Source organism: Liolophura sinensis, chromosome 3 (genome assembly GCF_032854445.1).
Source record: "Liolophura sinensis isolate JHLJ2023 chromosome 3, CUHK_Ljap_v2, whole genome shotgun sequence".
Lineage (NCBI taxonomy): Eukaryota > Metazoa > Mollusca > Polyplacophora > Chitonida > Chitonidae > Liolophura > Liolophura sinensis.
In genome coordinates this window covers 13,094,807-13,114,161 of record NC_088297.1, presented here as the reverse complement: position 1 = coordinate 13,114,161, position 19,355 = coordinate 13,094,807, and the positions used below count along the sequence as shown (strand labels likewise).

The 19,355-nt window shown below is 38.1% G+C and overlaps 1 protein-coding gene across 1 annotated transcript in view; it reads right to left on the bottom strand.

The window, feature by feature from the left end:
* The window catches only part of LOC135463376 (multiple epidermal growth factor-like domains protein 6), a 74,589-nt gene that overhangs the window by 21,621 nt on the left and 33,613 nt on the right, over positions 1-19,355 (bottom strand). Inside the window, exons 20-26 of the mRNA XM_064740634.1 lie at positions 19,215-19,352; positions 16,907-17,044; positions 14,835-14,984; positions 10,583-10,679; positions 6,230-6,294; positions 4,268-4,422; positions 2,483-2,570 (exon numbers count right to left, since the gene is read on the bottom strand). Of these exons, the coding sequence (XP_064596704.1) occupies positions 2,483-2,570; positions 4,268-4,422; positions 6,230-6,294; positions 10,583-10,679; positions 14,835-14,984; positions 16,907-17,044; positions 19,215-19,352 (831 nt within the window). The remainder of the gene's footprint in view (positions 1-2,482; positions 2,571-4,267; positions 4,423-6,229; positions 6,295-10,582; positions 10,680-14,834; positions 14,985-16,906; positions 17,045-19,214; positions 19,353-19,355) is intronic.

Below are 19,355 nucleotides of genomic sequence, written 5' to 3'. Positions count from 1 at the left end.
ACATCAGAAGTACACAATGATGAATGACACTGACACGTAGACACAAGTCCATCTGATAACATCAGAAGTACACAATGATGAATGACACTGACATGTAGACACAAGTCCATCTGATAACATCAGAAGTACACAATGATGAATGACACTGACATGTAGACACAAGTCCATCTGATAACATCAGACGTACACAATGATGAATGACACTGACACGTAGACACAAGTCCATCTGATAACATCAGAAGTACACAATGATGAATGTGATGCATTTCATGTGATGTGAAATCCTGCCTCTCAACGTGAAATCATTCAAACTAAAAACACTGACACATAGATATAAATCTATCTTATAACATCAGAAATACAAATACACACGAATGCGATGCATTTTATGTAATACGAAATCCTAGCTGCATCTCAAAGTGAAATTCATTCAAACGTAAAACACTGACACGTGAACACAAGTCTCTCTGATAACAACAGTAATATAATACACTCAAATTTTAAGGGTTGCATTTTATTTAATGTGACATATTGTTTCTCAGTGACATACTGCTTCTCAATGACATACTGCTTCTCAATGACATACTACTTCTCAATGACATACTACTTCTCAATGACATACTGCTTCTCAATGACATACTATTTCTCAATGACATACCACTTCTCAATGACATACTGCTTCTCAACTACTTCTCAGTGACATATTGCTTCTCAATGACATACTGTTTCTCAACGACATACTGCTCCTCAATGACATACTGCTTCTCAATGACATACTGCTTCTCAATGACATACTGCTTCTCAACTACTTCTCAGTGACATACTGCTCCTCAATGACATACTGTTTCTCAATGACATACTGCTTCTCAATGACATACTGCTTCTCAACTACTTCTCAGTGACATACTGCTCCTCAATGACATACTGCTTCTCAATGACATACTGCTTCTCAATGACATACTGCTTCTCAGTGACATACTACTTCTCAATGATATACTACTTCTCAATGACATACTGCTTCTCAATGACATACTGCTTCTCAATGACATACTGCTTCTCAACTACTTCTCAGTGACATACTGCTCCTCAATGACATACTGCTTCTCAATGACATACTGCTTCTCAACTACTTCTCAGTGACATACTGCTCCTCAATGACATACTGCTTCTCAATGACATACTGCTTCTCAATGACATACTGCTTCTCAATGACATACTGCTTCTCAGTGACATACTACTTCTCAATGATATACTACTTCTCAATGACATACTGCTTCTCAATGACATACTGCTCCTCAATGGCATACTGCTTCTCAAAGTGGATTCACATGGCCATTTCAGTGAAACGGTAGTATAACATAGTTGACATAATAAAAAAATGAGATCCCTGTAATATGTTGTTCATCAGTAGAAGTTTTCTCCAGAAAAGTTCATCCGATCGATTTTCATCTGAGTGAATATGTCTACTATCCTTGAAGGCAAAGAAAACACTAGCATGACGTACATACAAATAGACCGTAAAAATAGTTTGATTTATTGTTTTAGAATTTTTTCCAATCTATAGTAAATTGCATTTGAAAGTTTGATTTGATTTTATGGTGGCCTTTTCTGACAATACTGGGGCCAGTCACATCCAATTTTTGCTACTTAACACACACTTCGAGATTTCACCATTAAAGATGCTCGCACACATACGAATTTATGAATACATTCGTTGTATGACCTTTGAAAAGAGCTACTTCAAGCAAAAAAAATATGGGCGTGACGTTACTGATGACGTCACTGATGCCCTCTGGTTCATTACACATCACTGTAAAACTGACGTTTTTTAAACAATTTTACTCGATTGGAAAAAATTCTAATAAAATAAATCAAACTATGTTCCAGAAGAGTTTTTAGTGGTCTTTCATCTGCCATATACTTCATTTTAGTGTCTTCTTTGTTTTTAAGCTGTGGAATGGTGTGGAATAAAATAATTCCTCAACATTTTCGCATATGAAAGAGCAGCTTTCAGCGCAATTTATGCACGTTTTTAATGTATTTTGGAGACACTTGTTTGGTAGGGAAAACTACAATTTCAAAGCTTCACAAAAAGTATAATTTTATCAGTCAACACAAAATAATTCATTTAGAATATGTTTGAATAAACACCTTGCAAACAAGCGAACAAATTGATCAATTACAGTAAATACTGTGTGAAGGATAGGAATCCCATTCACACCGTGTGGCAAGTATAAGCAACCTAAAATTTCACACATGGCACCTAAGTATCACACTGTGACTCGTTCAGGGATTTTTTATTGATCTTAGAGAGGTGTTTCAAAGTTTGTTTGGAAGGTAGGATAATATCCTATAACAAAATTGTAAAGTTTATAGTCAAAAGTAATATTTTGTGATACTTACTTGTCTTTGCTCTGTTAGGGTCAAAATTTTATGTCATTTACATTATATAGTTCACTTGCAAAAAAAAAAATAATCTTACATGGTAAAATTCCCTTGTATCGACATTTATTGATATTGTACGGTTTGTTTGCATCGTCGGTTTTTTCCACAAGCCCTGTGGGTAATTTCTGCAAAACATAAATGAATAAGAGTACATAAATAAATAGATGAATGAATGAATGAATGAATGAATGAATGAATAAATAAATAAGTAAATAAATAAATAAAAACAATATACAGAAACATGTAAGTTGAATGTAGAGGTACTGTCATGAGGAATGTTTTGTGTGGACGCAAGTCGTAAATTTGAGGAAGACTACATAATCTACTTCAAGAATGAGTTGTTATCAAGCAAGTATCACGACTGTGACAATGATGTAAGGAAAGGATAGTATTTGAGGAGTGAAGGTACAAGAAATTGGACTTCGACAACAGAAGCAGCCATGCAGTATGTAGGTTATGTCACGCCCGTGACAAATACTTACTAGGTAACGGAATGTAAAAAAAAAAACAAACACACACAGGAAGTCACAGAAGTATTGAGAGATCTTAAATAAATTCATTTAGGGAGAGGAAGCCAGCAAGAGGTGGACTTGAACTCATAGCGACCGCAATGGTGAGAGGCTCCTGGGTCATTACTCAGCGCTAGCGCTCTAACCAACTGAGCTACGGAGGTCCTCATCTTAAATGAAGTCGATGTATTTTTATACATGTTTGATGATGTTCGCTGACGTTGTCTATTTGTATTTAAATAGGACCGGGATATTTAAATTACCTAAGAATGTATTTGAAAAAATACAAAACGTTTATCTTGGGCAGTTTACAAAATTTAAATCTGTCTTAAGGCTACAGCATAGGCAGATCCTAAAGCTTTCGGTACGGTAGACCACGATGTATTACTACAAAAACTACGACATTATAACTGTAAGGATGAAGCGAATGACTGGTTCAAGAGTTATCTGTCCAACCGGTCACAATGTGTTTCATATGAAGAGGCCATCTACCCTCTGTTCCCAACTGCCTTTGGAGAGCCCCAGGGCTCCATATTAGGACCCCTACTGTTTTTAGTCTGTATGAATGACATAATCAACTCCTTGTCTCTTCTCAACTTCATTCTTTTTGCCGATGACACCACCCTTCATCTCTCTGGTTATAATACTCAGGAAATAATTGATACTATGGTGAGCTGGGGTCAGTTCAACGCTGGTTCCATGCCAGCAAGCTTTTACTAAATATTAATAAAACTAAATGCATGATCATTGAACCATACAAGGGATTACTCCCTTCAGATATCCCGAAAATACAAATAGGCAGATATGGAATAGAATTTAATGATGGTTTCAAGTTTCTTGGCGTTGTCTTCAGCGCAAACTTGTCAAGGACATTACATATTACATATACAACAAATAAAATTTCACACAACACAGGAAATATAAAACATATAAACAAGTTAATGAGCAAAACAACACCTCTGATACTGTAATTCTCCCTCGCTCTGTCCTACCTTCCCCACGTAAATGCACTTTTGGGGTAACACCTACAGGACACACCTAAATCCCTTGTATATTTTGCAAAAGCACTTCGTCACAGAGACTTACACACACCCTGCCCCTATTCCATCAATTAAAAAGTGTTCAGGTGAAAACAACATACGTATCAAATGAAGTGAAATGTATAAAAGAATATCAGCAGCCTTGTGGTGAGTATGACATCGTTTAAGTGAAGTATTCTTAAGTAGGACGTAAAACACCAATCAAATAAATAAATAAATAAATTCAGGTTTGAGGCATCATGGTGACTGATTTTGCAAAGGGGCATAACTCACCTTAAATTCCTCTGGTAATTGACCTGTAGATAGTTTCTGGTTGACAAAGGCCAGCAGATTCCTGGCATGGACTGACATGTGTGACACAGACACGTCTGAGCTATTAGTATATATGGCACCATCATTTCCCAACTGTACAGCGGCATCATTCGGTACTGAAATTTATAATAAGCACGCTGTGAGTTCAAGATCAGGATGACTTCCTCTCCAGTCTTACATGGGAAGGTCTTCCAGCTACCTGCGGCCAATATGCTGGTTGCCGTCGAATAAATTTATTTATTTATTTGATTGGTGTTTTACGCCATACTCAAGAATATTTCACTTATACGACGGCAGCGAGCATTATGGTGGACGGAAACCGGGCAGAGCCCGGGGGAAACCCACGATCATCCGCAGGTTGCCAACAGACCTTCTCACCGACGAATAAATGAAACATTCTTGAGTACTGCGTAAAACTCTAATCAAATAAACAAACAAATAAATCTGATAATCAGGGAGTACATCAATAATGTATGCTCAAAGGGTAATTCATATAGTACTAAAACTCGGTTATTTACATTCAAGGATTGTGAACCTGCAGATAGTCGCAGGTAATCCCTCGAGCTCTTCCCAGTTCGTTGAACCATAATGCTTTCATTAATAAATAAATCAAGGGTTGTGAGTATCCTGCCCAACCAAACCTACTTTTGATAATCATAAAGCAAATGATACTTGTATACTCAATTATACCTGGAAGAAAATCTGCAGAAACGAAGCAAAAAATGAAGGTACAATAATAGAGTGAGTGAGTGCTTGGGGTTTAACGTCTTAATTAACAATTTTTCAGTCATATGACGACAAAGGAATCTTTAGAGTGCCCCGCCCGAGCCATAATACTGATACGGGTCAACCAGTCATTGCACTATCCCCTTCATGCTAAACGCCAAGCGAGGTACAATAATAGATTATCAATGAGTATCAATGTAAATAAACTCATGGGTACTGTGATATGTGATTGGTCGCTAAGGAAAACATTCAGTAGTAACAATTTACAGTTGAAAGTTTTGTGTACAAACACAGTGTAAATTCTTCAACCTTTTTGCATGTTTGCAAGATGTTTATTTAGGCATATCCTGAAGGCATTATTCTGTGAAAACTGATAAAATTACAAGTAAAACCCTGATAAAAATCGTGAAAAAGGCCGATCCAACCAATGTCGTTTTGTCTCCAAACTCAACTTAAAAATACGCACAAATTACACTGAAAGTTGCTCTTAAAAAACAAAAAGAATGTAACTCCAAATATCGAAGTCATAATATTAGTCTATACTTTGGTCACTGTGTTTGTGCTATCATCAGAAAATATGTACAGTAAAGAATACATAGGCTTATATACATGTAGCTCCGTAGGTATACAATGTATGCACGTATGAAGACAAAACAAGGCATAGTAAGTCCACGGGAAGGCATGAATGGTTGGGGATAATGTGTCTTCAATGTTCGGAGTTACTTTCTTTCTATTTTATGCGAAACTGGTCTGTGGAACCACTGACGTTGCTCTTTTACATGTGACATGGTTGAGGAATCAGGATATGGTTAATTTGTTAGAACTAGGGCCTGACAGATACTATAAAAATGTCCCACTAGTGAAAAGTCAAATGAATACGTTTTCAAAAACTTTCGAAAGAAATCATATGCAAAACATAAAAGACTTACATAAATCTACCAACTCTTCTTCTGCTTCTTCTTTGTCAAATTAAGACAGAGCCACAATTTCTGGATCCGACCCTGCAGCCATCTTGGCTCCTTCTAATAAAACCTTACTACATGTATTTGACTGTTGTTTAACGATGTAAGTCACAAGAATTTAGACACTGGCAATCAGTTTCATGGGTGGAAGCATAAAATCCCTGACCTTGGGCAAGTTACTCATTTCCACGTATGACAAACAGATATGTTTAAATTACAGATAAATTCTATTTACCAGACTGGCACAATGGGTTGTCATTTCCTTGGTTCACGTCTTCGTTCAGTCGGCCCTTTCTGGACCTATGGTGGGACCTGCAGTTTGAAACAAAGAAGAAAGCATAAAAATCATGCACTAAGCAGACTTAAGATGAAAAGATTTGAAAAGTTATTTTGTAAATATGGTCTTGTTTTTTCCCCCTACTTTTTGTAAAGGAAAGAAGGATTTATTTACGAACTTGATGGTGTTTTGATTGGTGTACTTAAGAATATTTCACTTATAATACCCATGGCAGCCAGAGAGCCATCATTATGGTGAGAAGAAACAGGGCAGCTAGAGCCTGGGGGAAACCCACGATCATCTGCAGGTTGCTGGAAGACCTTCCCAAGCATGACCAAAGAGAGTCGAACCCAGCAAGTCAGAAAAGGACATTTGAAAAGGATTCTGTGTCATGGGTATGTGAGACTATATCTATTATTGAAGTTGGTATACAGTGAAACTTTCGAACACCGACAATTTTTCAGTCATATGACGACGAAGAAATCCTTAGAGTGCATGTAATATGTCGCCTTGTTGCAGGACGGACTATCTCTTGCTGCTTCACTGAGACGCTTTACCGAAGGCAAGTAAGCCGCCCCGCCCGAGCCATTATACTGATACGGGTCAACCAGTAGTTGCACTACTGAACGCCAAGCGAGGAAGTTAAAATTTCCTCTTTGAAAGGTCTTAGGTGTGACTCGACCGAGGACTGACCCTGGATCTACTTTTCCAGAAGCAGACGTTCTACCGCTGTGCCGGTTACCAACACCTGAAACAATTTTCTTAATGAATGCTGATTAAATACATGTAGCTCCGCGCGAGGAACATGTTTGAGAGGCTAAGCCTAAATATGCCCACATGAGTCACGCGGGCTCCAAAGGTCCCACCAGCCTTGTGACTCTAGTGGTGGCAGGATGTAAAATGAACACAAGCCCTGTAAGGGGTATGCTCCAGCCCATTGTCTTCATCACCGCTTGCGGTTAGAAAGGGAGATAATCCTTTTAGTGAACAAATTTTCTAACAAAGGAAGACATTCTCTTTAGCTTGATTTCTATCTCTTGGTGTTAATCATTAGCTGAGATGACACTGCAGCAATTTGGTATATCAAATAATTTTCATTTTCTTTTCCATATATATTTCACTGAATCAACCATGGCTCAGACCTGTTAAGATCATGAGACGTTGCGTTGTATTGTGCAACTGATAAACTTCAACTCATTCTGAATCAGTCTCACCAGACTTTCCCTAAACCGACACAGAGTTAGTCAATTTGAGTTCAATGTTGGATGAACTACGGGCAGTTTTATCTTGGTCAGTATGAAACAAGTAACCCAGGTAATAAACAACACTCCAGAAATGCCTTTAATAATCTTCACTGCATAGTTAAAAAAATACACTTTGAGACGAATTAAACTTAAAGACAAAGACCACCCTAAAATTAAGTATTCATCAGATGAAAAACTACTTTAAACTGTCCTGGAAAACAGTTAGATTTATTTTTTATTCAGTTGGATTTATTTTTATTCTATGATGGCCTTTTCTGACCACAATGGAAAAAGTGTCATGTTCAGGAAATCCAAGATGACCGACAGTAGCCACACAGGATGTATATTCAGATCTAATGATAAAAATCAATTTTGGGCGTCTCTTCACTGACTCCCGGACCTCAAGCCACTTTGTACTATTCGTGACAATGTCCCTCTGTCATACAGAAATACATGGAGTCAGTTACCCTCATACTAGGAGCTGGTGTCAACCAAGCCCAGTATGAGAGGTATAGTCCTTTATGTTAAGGATTCACAACCACAAAATGTTTATGTTAAGGGTTCACAAGGAGAAAATGTTTATGTTAAGAATTCCCAACAAGAAAATGTTTATGTTAAGGATTCACAATGAAAAAATGTTATGTTAAGGATTCACAAGGAGAAAATGTTTATGTTAAGAAATCCCAACGAGAAAATGTTTATATTAAGGATTCCCAACGAAAAAAATGTTTATGTTAAGAATTCACACCGAAAAAATGTTTATATTAAGGATTCACAACGAGAAAATGCTTATGTTAAGAATTCACAAAGACAACATGTTTATGTCAAGGATTCACAACGAAAAAAATGTTTATGTTAAGAATTCACAAAGAGAAAATGTTTATGTTAAGGATTCACAACGAGAAAATGTTTATGTTAAGAATTCACAAGGTGAAAATGTTTATGTTAAGGATTCACAACGAGAAAATGTTTATATTTTGGATTCACAAGGAGAACATGTTTATGTCAAGGATTCACAACAAGAAAATGTTTATGTTAAGGATTCACAACGAGAAAATGTTATGTTAAGGATTCACACCGAGAAAATGTTAATGTTAAGAATTCACAAAGACAACATGTTTATGTCAAGGATTCACAACGAAAAAAATGTTTTTGTTAAGAATTCACACCGAAAAAATGTTTATATTAAGGATTCACAACGAGAAAATGCTTATGTTAAGAATTCACAAAGACAACATGTTTATGTCAAGGATTCACAACGAAAAAAATGTTTATGTTAAGAATTCACAAAGAGAAAATTTTTATGTTAAGAATTCACAAAGACAACATGTTTATGTCAAGGATTCACAACAAGAAAATGTTTATGTTAAGGATTCACAACGAGAAAATGTTGATGTCAAGGATTCACAAGGAGAACATGTTTATGTTAAGGATTCACAACGAGAAAATGTTTATGTTAAGGATTCACAAGGAGAAATGTTTATATTAAGGATTCACAACGAGAAAATGTTTATGTTACGGATTCATCGCACATTATTTCCTTTTTATCTATATTTAGTTTGTGACATGTTTTGACAAGTATGGGTTTTACAAGAAAGCATTCCAGTTAATACATAAGGGGTAAACATGGCTTTTAATTCAGGCCTTACAGTTATTGAAAGGACATGGATGCACATACAATACAGGTGACATTCTCACAAAACTTCATATTTCTCATAACTTTTTTGAAAGTGTACCCTGCGAAGGATGAGTGTTACATCTGCGCAGGATGCGTATAGCCTACACGTACAAGCAGTGTACCCTCCGCGTAGGATAGATGTATCCTATGCGGAGAAAAGGCGTACCCTCCACGTACGATGGGTGTATCCTGTGTAGGACAAGTGTACCCTCTGTGTAGGATGAGTGCACCTTGCGTAGGATAAACGTACCCAGCGCAGAACGGGTGCACCCTGTGTAGGATAAATGTACCCGTCGTCGGATGAGTGCATCCTTTGCGTAGGATGAGTGTACCCTGAATAGGATAAGTGTATCTTCTGCGTAGGATAAGTGTAGCTTCTGCGTAGGTTGGGTGTACCCTCTGTGTAGGATGGTGTGCCCTGCGTAGGATGAGTGTACCTTCTGTGTAGGATGAATGTACCCTGCGCAGGATGAGTGTCCCTACTTAGGATAAGTGTACTCTTTGCATGAGATAAGTGTATCCTACGCATGGCCCTGCTCAAGTGTAAACTCCACGTAGGATGCGTGTACCCTCCTAATAGGACGAGTGTACCCTCTGCATTGGACGAGTTTACAATGCATATGATAAGTGTATCCTCTGCATAGGATGAGTGTTCCCTCCGCATAAGATGAGTGTACCCTCTGCATAGGATGGGTGTACTCTGCATAGGATAAGAGTACTCTCTGTGCAGGATGAATGTACCTTACGTAGGCTAAGGTGCACTTTAAGTAGGATAAGTGTACCCTCTATGTAGGATGAGTGTACCCAGCGTAAAATAAGTGTACCCTCTGTGTACGATGGGAGTACCTTCCGAGTAGAATAAGTATACCCTGTGTAGGATAAGTATACCCACTGCGTAGGATTAGTGTACCCTACAGAGGACAAGTGTACCATGCATAGGATGAGTGTAACCTCCGCATAGGATAAGTGTACACTCCGCATGTGATAAATGAACCCTCCATGTCGGATAAGTGTACACTCTGCATAGGATGGGTGTATGCTTTGCGGAGGATGGGTGTACAATCTTATATTCTTCCAGGATAGATGTACCCTTCGTAGGTTCACTCACCCCTTAGAATAAGTGTACGCTGGGTATCAAAACCCAGTTACTGCCGATACTCTATAAATTTCTGTAGTGTTATTTGGCAAGTAGTTTAACTGAAGGCGTCATGCAGACAGCTTTTTGCCCATGATTACCTCCCATGATGACCCAAAGCTACGGACACACCTCCACCAACATATAGTTAAACCCCTAGCCAGGTTTTTTAAAAAGGGTGCTGCACCTAAAATGTGCTGGCAGCAACCACGGCGGCCTATACAACTGTAACCCTCAGTGTTGGATAGTCTTACCTCCTACGGTAGAGGATAACAGCAGCCACCAGAAGGAGGAACAAGACCCCGAGAATAGCACCCACAATGCCTCCTGCCATTGAGCCACCTGAAGTCTCTGTGGGCAGAAAAGATAAATGAATGAATGAATGAATGAATGAATGAATGAATGAATAGGGTTAAATGCCACATTTGCACAGCCTTATACATTCACTGAAGGCGGCCACCATCTTTTCTTCGACCAATACCATAGTTCCTCAACCTTTTTCGAATATGAAAGATGCAAGTTCTCAATGCAATTTACTCACACTTACAATTCAATTTTGGAAACAAAACTACATTGGCTAGATTGACAAATGTCAGGTCTTCACAAAAGGTAAAATTTTATCAGACTACACAGAATAACAGAATTTGCATGAATAAACAACTTACAAACAGAATTACAGTAGATGTGTTGCACGACCTATTTTTGGTAGCCATATTGGAGTACTACGGCTATACCAACCCATGTTACCACGGCACCAATATGGCTGCATGGCGGCTACTGTTCTGCCAGAGTGATGCAGTGATGTCACATGAAGCCCCTCCATATGGATTAAATGAATGATTATGGCTTAACACTATATCAGCAATATTTCAGCAATATCGTAGCGATCCACCAACATGGTGTGCATATCTGCACATCACACAAGGGAGAGTTTGTCAATAATTCACCGGCGGTCGGTGGTTTACGCTGGTGGTGTCCGCCAGGTAAATGACCTTTATATAGTGAAAAATTCTAGATTGAGTCATTTAAGCAACAACCAAATAAAAAAAATAAATAAATAGGAGTAGGTTTGGCTACCTACGAAAATATTTCGTTCACTTCCTTTTATTGGCAGAGAATAATGTGAAGGTTACAATCTTTGTCACGTATTTTCATACAGGGGCCTCTGTGGCTGTAATCTATTTCTCTTAGTCAGTCGCTTATATTCCGCTCTCTGTAAAATCAGTGATACTCACTACCACAATTCCATTAAGTCAATGACACGCAACAACACAACAGCTCTACACATGGATAATACTGGAAGTTCATATTCTTGCAAGGAAACATTTATTCTAATTCATTATGTTAAAGTCCATAAGCTCGGTTTCAAAGACAAGAATCCATTGCCATAATTATTAAAAAAAAAACAGTGGCACGACAAATTCTACAGAAAGAGGCTCAATATATTTTGGGCTACGTACAATTTCGTGTTTGAATTTCTAGCTCTCAAAGTTTTCAATTCATAGGCCACTGAAATATGATATAACTAAATATAGTTTTTTGGCTATACAGTGTGGTTCAGAGTTTACATTCATGGATTAAAAACGAGAAAAAATACCATTCAACGCACCTAAAACCTCGGTCATGGCCTTGAGCATATGGAACGAATGAACTGTTTTAATATGTGCAGAAGTCTTCACGTATAATTCTTAAAACATTAATGACGCCTAAAATAAGTATGCACCTCGTCCACCGGATATCAACAGCAATGCAGAGAGCCTTGTGGTAGGAAAAGTATGTTTCAAGGGAAAGGTCATGGTCAGAGAAAATCAATCAGACAATCCTACAGGCTTGAGGTACGTGTTACATGCATTTGGCAACCATGGCTTTAAATGTATTCAGACAGTAAAATCACCCAGATGACCTTCGGAAAATAGGTCAAGGTCACAAAAAAATACAGGGCTCTTCTCTGAAGTATGATGTGACATCAGTGCGACTTACATTATTCCAAGTCTTTAAAAGGTGATCTTTATAAGTGCTACATAAAAATCAGCACACTGAAGAAATAGGCCAAGGTAAAAAAATCAATGTGGTTGCTCTCCTGGGTTAGATGCATTTGTAGCATTAATATGGCAGCTTTGACTTAATTTAACTGTTTAAGACACAACATGGTCGCCAGTTTTCGTCAAGATTAAGCTTCTACAGTTTTTAACGTAAGTCAATGGTTTTCGCAAACTGACAGGATTCATCTACATGGATAGCAAACTTTAGAGCAATTAATCGTTCATTAGTTCTTGAGAAAAAGAATTTTAAACGTTTTGCTAAAAATCCAACATAAGACTACTTGAACCAGATGCCCTAGAAAAATTCACTTGGCAGACCTTCGTATCTGACGGATCGATTGTGGCTGCACAAATTCAAATCAATTGGCTGGACTTATTCGGCTTGATCTTCACCACAATTTCTTACAAACAGTGATACTCTCCGGCCGTACGTGGAAAGGTCTGCCAGCAACCTGCGGATGGTCGTGGATTTCCCCAGGCTCTGCCCGGTTTCCTCCCAGTATAATGCTGGCCGCCGTCGTATAAGTGAAATATTCTTGAGTACGGAGTAAAACACCAATCAAATAAATAAATACAAATAGTAATAATGCTTAATCTGTATGCTTTCATAAGATTTAACCTACCACGCATCTTTAGTGAACCTGATGTTCGTAGTGCTGTGCCTAATTATTTTAATATCCAAGAGCCACCTTGCATATCCTATGAGTATACAAAGCCTATCGCTTCCAAAATTTTCAATTATTCCCAGGCCATCAAGGAGGTCGATTTGGCGACGTATACTTCTGGCGGCTATAACTGTGATTGTGAAACCTCAGTTTTTACCTACGACAAATGTAAACATGTCCTGACTGGTGACCTTAATATCATTAAGAATCATGATCTAAGGAATCTCTTTGTGAGAGGTCCTAGGTATAGAGAAAAGAGAAATGTCAACATTCGATCTAACAAGAAAATATCATCTCGGCACTTGAGGAGTATGTTAAAAAATGGTCAAAACGGGAGAAAGTGGATTCTTCGGTACTTAACGATTGGCTCGAGATTGTCAAAAAGAAGGTTAGTTTAACTATACACCGTCTAGACATTGATGCTCTACCTAAAGTTAAACAGGTTCTGAAGGACCCCACTGTGCAAGAAACACTCGCTGATCTTCATAGTGAATTTGTCATCACTGTAGCAGACCTGGCTCCTAATAATATCATCTTTATTTGCAAGAATTATTATTATCAAATTCTTGTTCAAGAGCTATGTACATCTACAACGACATCCACGTATTCTGCTACTACATGTACTTGTTATTTAACAAACACATAACCTTTCTTAAAGAAAGGCGCATAAATATTTCATACAGAAATACCACAACTTTATTGGATTCCTAAATGCATAAATCCCCATACAAGGCTCGATTTATTGCAGCTTCAAGAAGCTGTACCACCAAACTCTTGTCAACCCTACTTACGAGGGCGTTACAAGAAGTAAAGTCATTTTGGAATAAGTATAATTTCAATTTTGATATTGTAAATTATCCTTATTTGGATAGCAATATACCAAAGGGTCCTGCATATGGCGTATACATATCTCGCCTTGTAGCATTTGTCAGATCTTGCGTTAATTGTGATGACTTTAATCTGCGTCATAAGTTGCTAGTTCAAAAACTGGTTTGTTAAGGATACTCCATCAAATGCCTTCATTCTAAGTTTCTCAGATTTTACAATGAGTATAACACACTGGTTGGCAGGTATGGACAGAGCGTTCAGAATCTCTGGAGATCGGCATTGTGATCAACCACATAGACGGCACTGTTATCCTTATGTACATATCTGTCACGTACATTGTATTTAACAACACAGATGGCAATGGTTGCCCAGTGTAACCGTCTATCTTGTATGTCATGTGTAACATCATAGATGGCACCTCTTGTAGTATGAGATCTTTACATGTTAACGGGAAAGACCTAATCGTCCGTTACTTTTGGATCACAATCTTAGCGGTTAGGGTCTGTAACGCTCATCATTTTCGAACTGTGCCCAATACCGCTTAACCTGGGGCTAGGGGCCGTAAAGGTAGCCATGCTCATTACATCAGCATGATGCCTTTATTAACAGTTGCAAATAAAGGGCGACTGAGATACTTGTTTAATTGTTATTTGACCTGGAACTCATTCACGGACTACGAATTTGAACTGTGATATGGAATTCATGCCTGGAATATCCACTGTCTGCCCGGCATCATTGAAAACTGATGACCGCTTCTCTCTTGTGTGTTACCGGCTTTATTTCTTATTTGTATAATTTCTTACATACCTCTTTGGGAGCTAGTGTTTTACGGACTACGAATGGTATATGAATGTCGGACATGACGCTTATATTCAATATGGTGTCCTGTTGGAAAGACGCTTGGAGCCCTAAAAATGGTTTGGAATATGTTGAGTAAATGAGTATACTCAGAACAGTATGATGAGGCTTACCGGAAGTCAACGGTTCCTGGCACAGTTCACCAGTGAACTCCTTTTCACACCCTAGCAGACAGCTTCCATTCACTTTGTTGCATTCGTCTCCATCCAGGCAACTGCCACAGGTCTGTAAGCAGTTCTCTCCATATGTGTTGAAATCACATTCTGCAAAGTACAAAATTCAGGTCACTGTTCATTTCCTGTAATATTATTTTGCCTGAAAATTCTGTAACCCACAAAGGTTATGTTAGTCCCCAAAAGTGTTACACTGTGTATTACTGGGAGAGCCTCCGTAAATCGCAATAATGATTTTAAATTCACCAAATACAATAGATTTAGTCCTTGGCTGATCCCCAGCTTGCCGCACTGATACGGCTCAGCGGGTGGAGTCAAAGCTGGCCAAGAATAGTTGGGTTCCATAACCTTAGAATTTATACAAAAATGATGTCATTTTCGAAATGGATTCTAACTATACAAAGAAGCAAATAAAAGTATGCACTGCCATATCAGTTTGAACCTATAGTGGACGACGCTGAAGTTCCGATTAATGACAGGGACATCCCGGACTTTAGATTCACAGTTTTCAGACACTGAATTTGATCCGTGTCCTTGCATATACTTCCAACAGCACTGGCAATACCGACTGGTATGGAACTATAGCTTTATCCTGTGCTACGCTGTATATTTTGTGTGTTTATCTTAAAATATGATAGGTATCCACTATCTTGTTCCTCTATCCGCTTCACAATAAATATCATTCTATTCCCCGAGGTCTTCTGAATTCATACCTACATGTGATGATAACTGCATGTAAGTGTCGTCTATCCGAATAGCCCATGAGTATACAGTCGTGCGCAATAAAAAGACATATACGATGTGGAGGTTGGCATTAGTGTACAAAGAATTGCTATCTATCAGTTTATAATTCCGTTAAGATTCATGTTTTAGTCGACTTAGGTTGATCTTGTATTCCTCTCGTAGCCTTCAGCTCTGAATGCCAAGAGCAGATATGGCTGTTTTTGGTGGTTATACAAAATCCTCCCGTCTTGTATTGTAAATCCGCACCTTCCTGACGATCAAAACGTATGGGGGAGGGGGCAGGCGCCTCCGTGGCTCAGTCGGTTAGCACGCTAGCGCAGCGTAATGATCCAGAAGTCTCTCACCAATGTGGTCGCTGTGAGTTCAAGTCCAGCTCATGCTGGCTTCCTCTCCGGCCGTACGTGGGGAGAAGGTCTGTCAGCAACCTGCTGATGGTGGTGGGTTTCCCCCGGCCTGTGCCCGGTTTCCTTCCACCATAATCTGGTCGTCGTCTAATAAGTGAAATATTCTTGAGAACGGCGTAAAACACCAATCAAATAAATAAATAAATCAAATCGTATGGAAACATGATAAATCTAATTCCAGGGTTCTTCGACGACATGTTTTTTACAAGATTTCCAGTATGCAAAATAGCAAGCCATTTCATGGATAAATTTGACAAGGCAGCTAATTAGCTAATTATAAATAAATAATATACCTGGACATCAAATATTCTGATTTACCTAGCCAAAATTACACTGACAAAATTTAATTATCGCCTAAAGGCCTTATATTTTTCATTCTGTGCCGCTTTGAATGATACCTTTGGCAAAAGATGCACTGGCGGAGTCTTGGTGACAATGAACAGTCAACGATGTTCGAATAACCGTATTTTAAGGTTAGTTGAAGACCTCTAGTCTCATACCAAGATGGTGTAAATGCAGGAAAGTTTGTCAATAACTTACCAATGGTTGATGCCATAGAGTGGGAACTTCAGTTTCCTCTACCCATAAACAGGACCAACATCACATAAGCGAACAATTTTTGAGTATCACGTTAAATAACAATCATATGCTTAAACTTCAATAAATGAAAAAAGAATTTAAAAATAAGTAAATAACTGAATAATAAATAAATAAATAAGTAAATAAAAAATAAGTAAATATATAAAGTAAATAAATAATAAATAAACAAATAAATATTAATAGTAAAGTAAAAAATAATAAATAAGTAAATAAATCAATAAATATGTAAATAAATAAATAAATGTTGGCAAAGATGTAAAATACCATTCTGACACGTGTGCCCTCTGTACCCTGCAGCACAACCATCATCCCCACACTGACCGGTCACTCTGTTACAGGATTCTTGGTTCTTACAATGACATTCGTTGAGACATTCTTCCCCAAACTCGCCCAAAGAACACTCTGAAACAAGAAACACGAAATGCGATGTGCCCAGAAGCCACTGACACGATTGAAAAGAACTATGACAACAGAAAAGTTTTCTGTGAAACAAAACAAGAGCAACTCCGAAAACTGAAGTCAACCTATGTATTTTAAATAGTAGCCTATATTTCGGCTTAGCTACATAAGCTACATGTAGAAGATACGTTTATTTTCAGGCGAGAAATATTCAAGCTTTGTTTTTCTGCTGTATAATAGTTATAAATGTACATGTCTGGAAATATGCTAAAGTGTTAAAATATGTAACACAGAGGTCGATTTTTCAACTCTTTTATTTTTGTTTGAAACTGACTGAAAATAACGGAAAGAATACATAACTTTCGTAAAATATAAAGCAAGGGATAAGTCAGTGATCGTGAAATTCATAAATTAAAGTTTGCCCTAGAAGCACAGGAGATATTTATTTATTTATTTATTTGACGGGTGTTTTACGCCGTACTCAAGAATATTATGAGTCAGTATTATGGTGGGAGGAAACCGGGCAGAGCCCGGCGGAAGTCCACGACCATCCGCAGGTTGTTGCCAGACCCACAGGAGATATAAATAGGCTGCTGTCTTGCGTACGTTATATTTTGACAGACACTTTAAGGCATCTTTTGAAACGATAAAAAGTTCATTATGAACCCATGCCACATACAAATCGAGTTCACAATTTTAATAAACCTATTTCTTATAAATCTATGTTATACAGCAGAAAAACAAAGCCTGAATATTTCTCGCCTGGAAATACATATACCTTCATACATGTGGGTAAGCCGAAATATAGGCTACTATTTAAAATACATAGGTTGACTTCAGTTTTCGGAGTTGCTCTTGTTTTGTTTAAAAGAAAACTTTTCTGTGGTCATAGTTCTTTTTATCAAATGGAATGATGATACTGGATCACCTGCTGGCTTGCGATGGGCGATAAAGAAATGACCTGAAGATTAACTCTGTTTTTGATGGAGAAAGTACATTTATTTTTACATTTAGATGATTTTAATACCCCCCCACCCCCCTTTTTGTCATTTATTCTTTTATTCTCTTTACTTATAACTTACAATGAATAGAATTATCTTGAGATTTATTTAAAATAAATACAGACCATTGTAAATGGTGACACCTGGCATGTTACAAAATCCCTTTGCGAAAATAGCACTTCTGAACATATATAATACATTTTTGTTTATATTCAAAAGTAAAGGATTGCATTCAAATTGTGCACGTGATGCATATAAGTGTTAAACTAGCCAGTAAAACTGAAAACAAGTGGATCCCATACGTAACAGACATTAAAAACAAACATAAAGAGACATCAGTATAAAACAACACCCTAGCAAATGTACACTCCCATGAATCTTTCATTTTCTTGCTGTAGGCCTGCTGTACATACATACGTTTGAACATTTCATGAACATACACCACTAAATTTGTTTTACACAAGTCATCTGTTTGTACGTATGTATGTATGCTTAACGTCAAATTTAATGATTTTTCAGTCATATGACGACGAGGTGTATGTACATATATGCTGTCTTCTTGGGCGAGTCTATGCTGCCAAAGTGCTGCCATCACTCAAGCATCATACCGAAGACACCAGACATGACACCCCACCCACTCACAATATACTGATGCCGGGGCGTCCAGTCCTGTTTCCTTGCTCTGACCTCTCGCCAAGCGAGGCAGCAGCAAGTATCATTTTGAAAGTCTTTGGTGCGACCCGATCCGGATTTGATCCCGGGGTCTACCGACTTGGAGGTGGACTCCCTAACCACCATCTGTGGATCAGTTATTTCTGAACACATGCCTTATAGAACAAGCCTTCTGAAAGCATTGCAAAGGCAAAGTCCAGGACTGGTCGTCAGAGTAATAGTTATATGTTACCATAACAGAACAAAAAGACAGCCATGATGTTGTTGGAAATGAATAATATGGCCCAAAAGTTAAACTTGATCTTTATAACTTGTCACTGTGAACCGATGTACCAAGTTTCAATTCCAACCGTTTGGAAAAAAGAACTCCTGAAAACTGTTCCAAAGCAGGACAAAAATGGCTATAATTTTGTTTAAAAGACAAAAACGACCAGAAACTCCAACATGATTATAACTTCTCTAGTAAGACAATCACAGTGAGCTGTGTGATAAACTCTCACCTTCCTGGCACGTGTCTCCCTTGAATCCGGAAGCGCAGCCATCTATATCACATGTCCCGTCTACTTTGTTACAGGAATGCTCATTCTTACAGTGACATTCCAGTGCACAATCCTTTCCGAAACTCCCAAGCTGGCAGACTA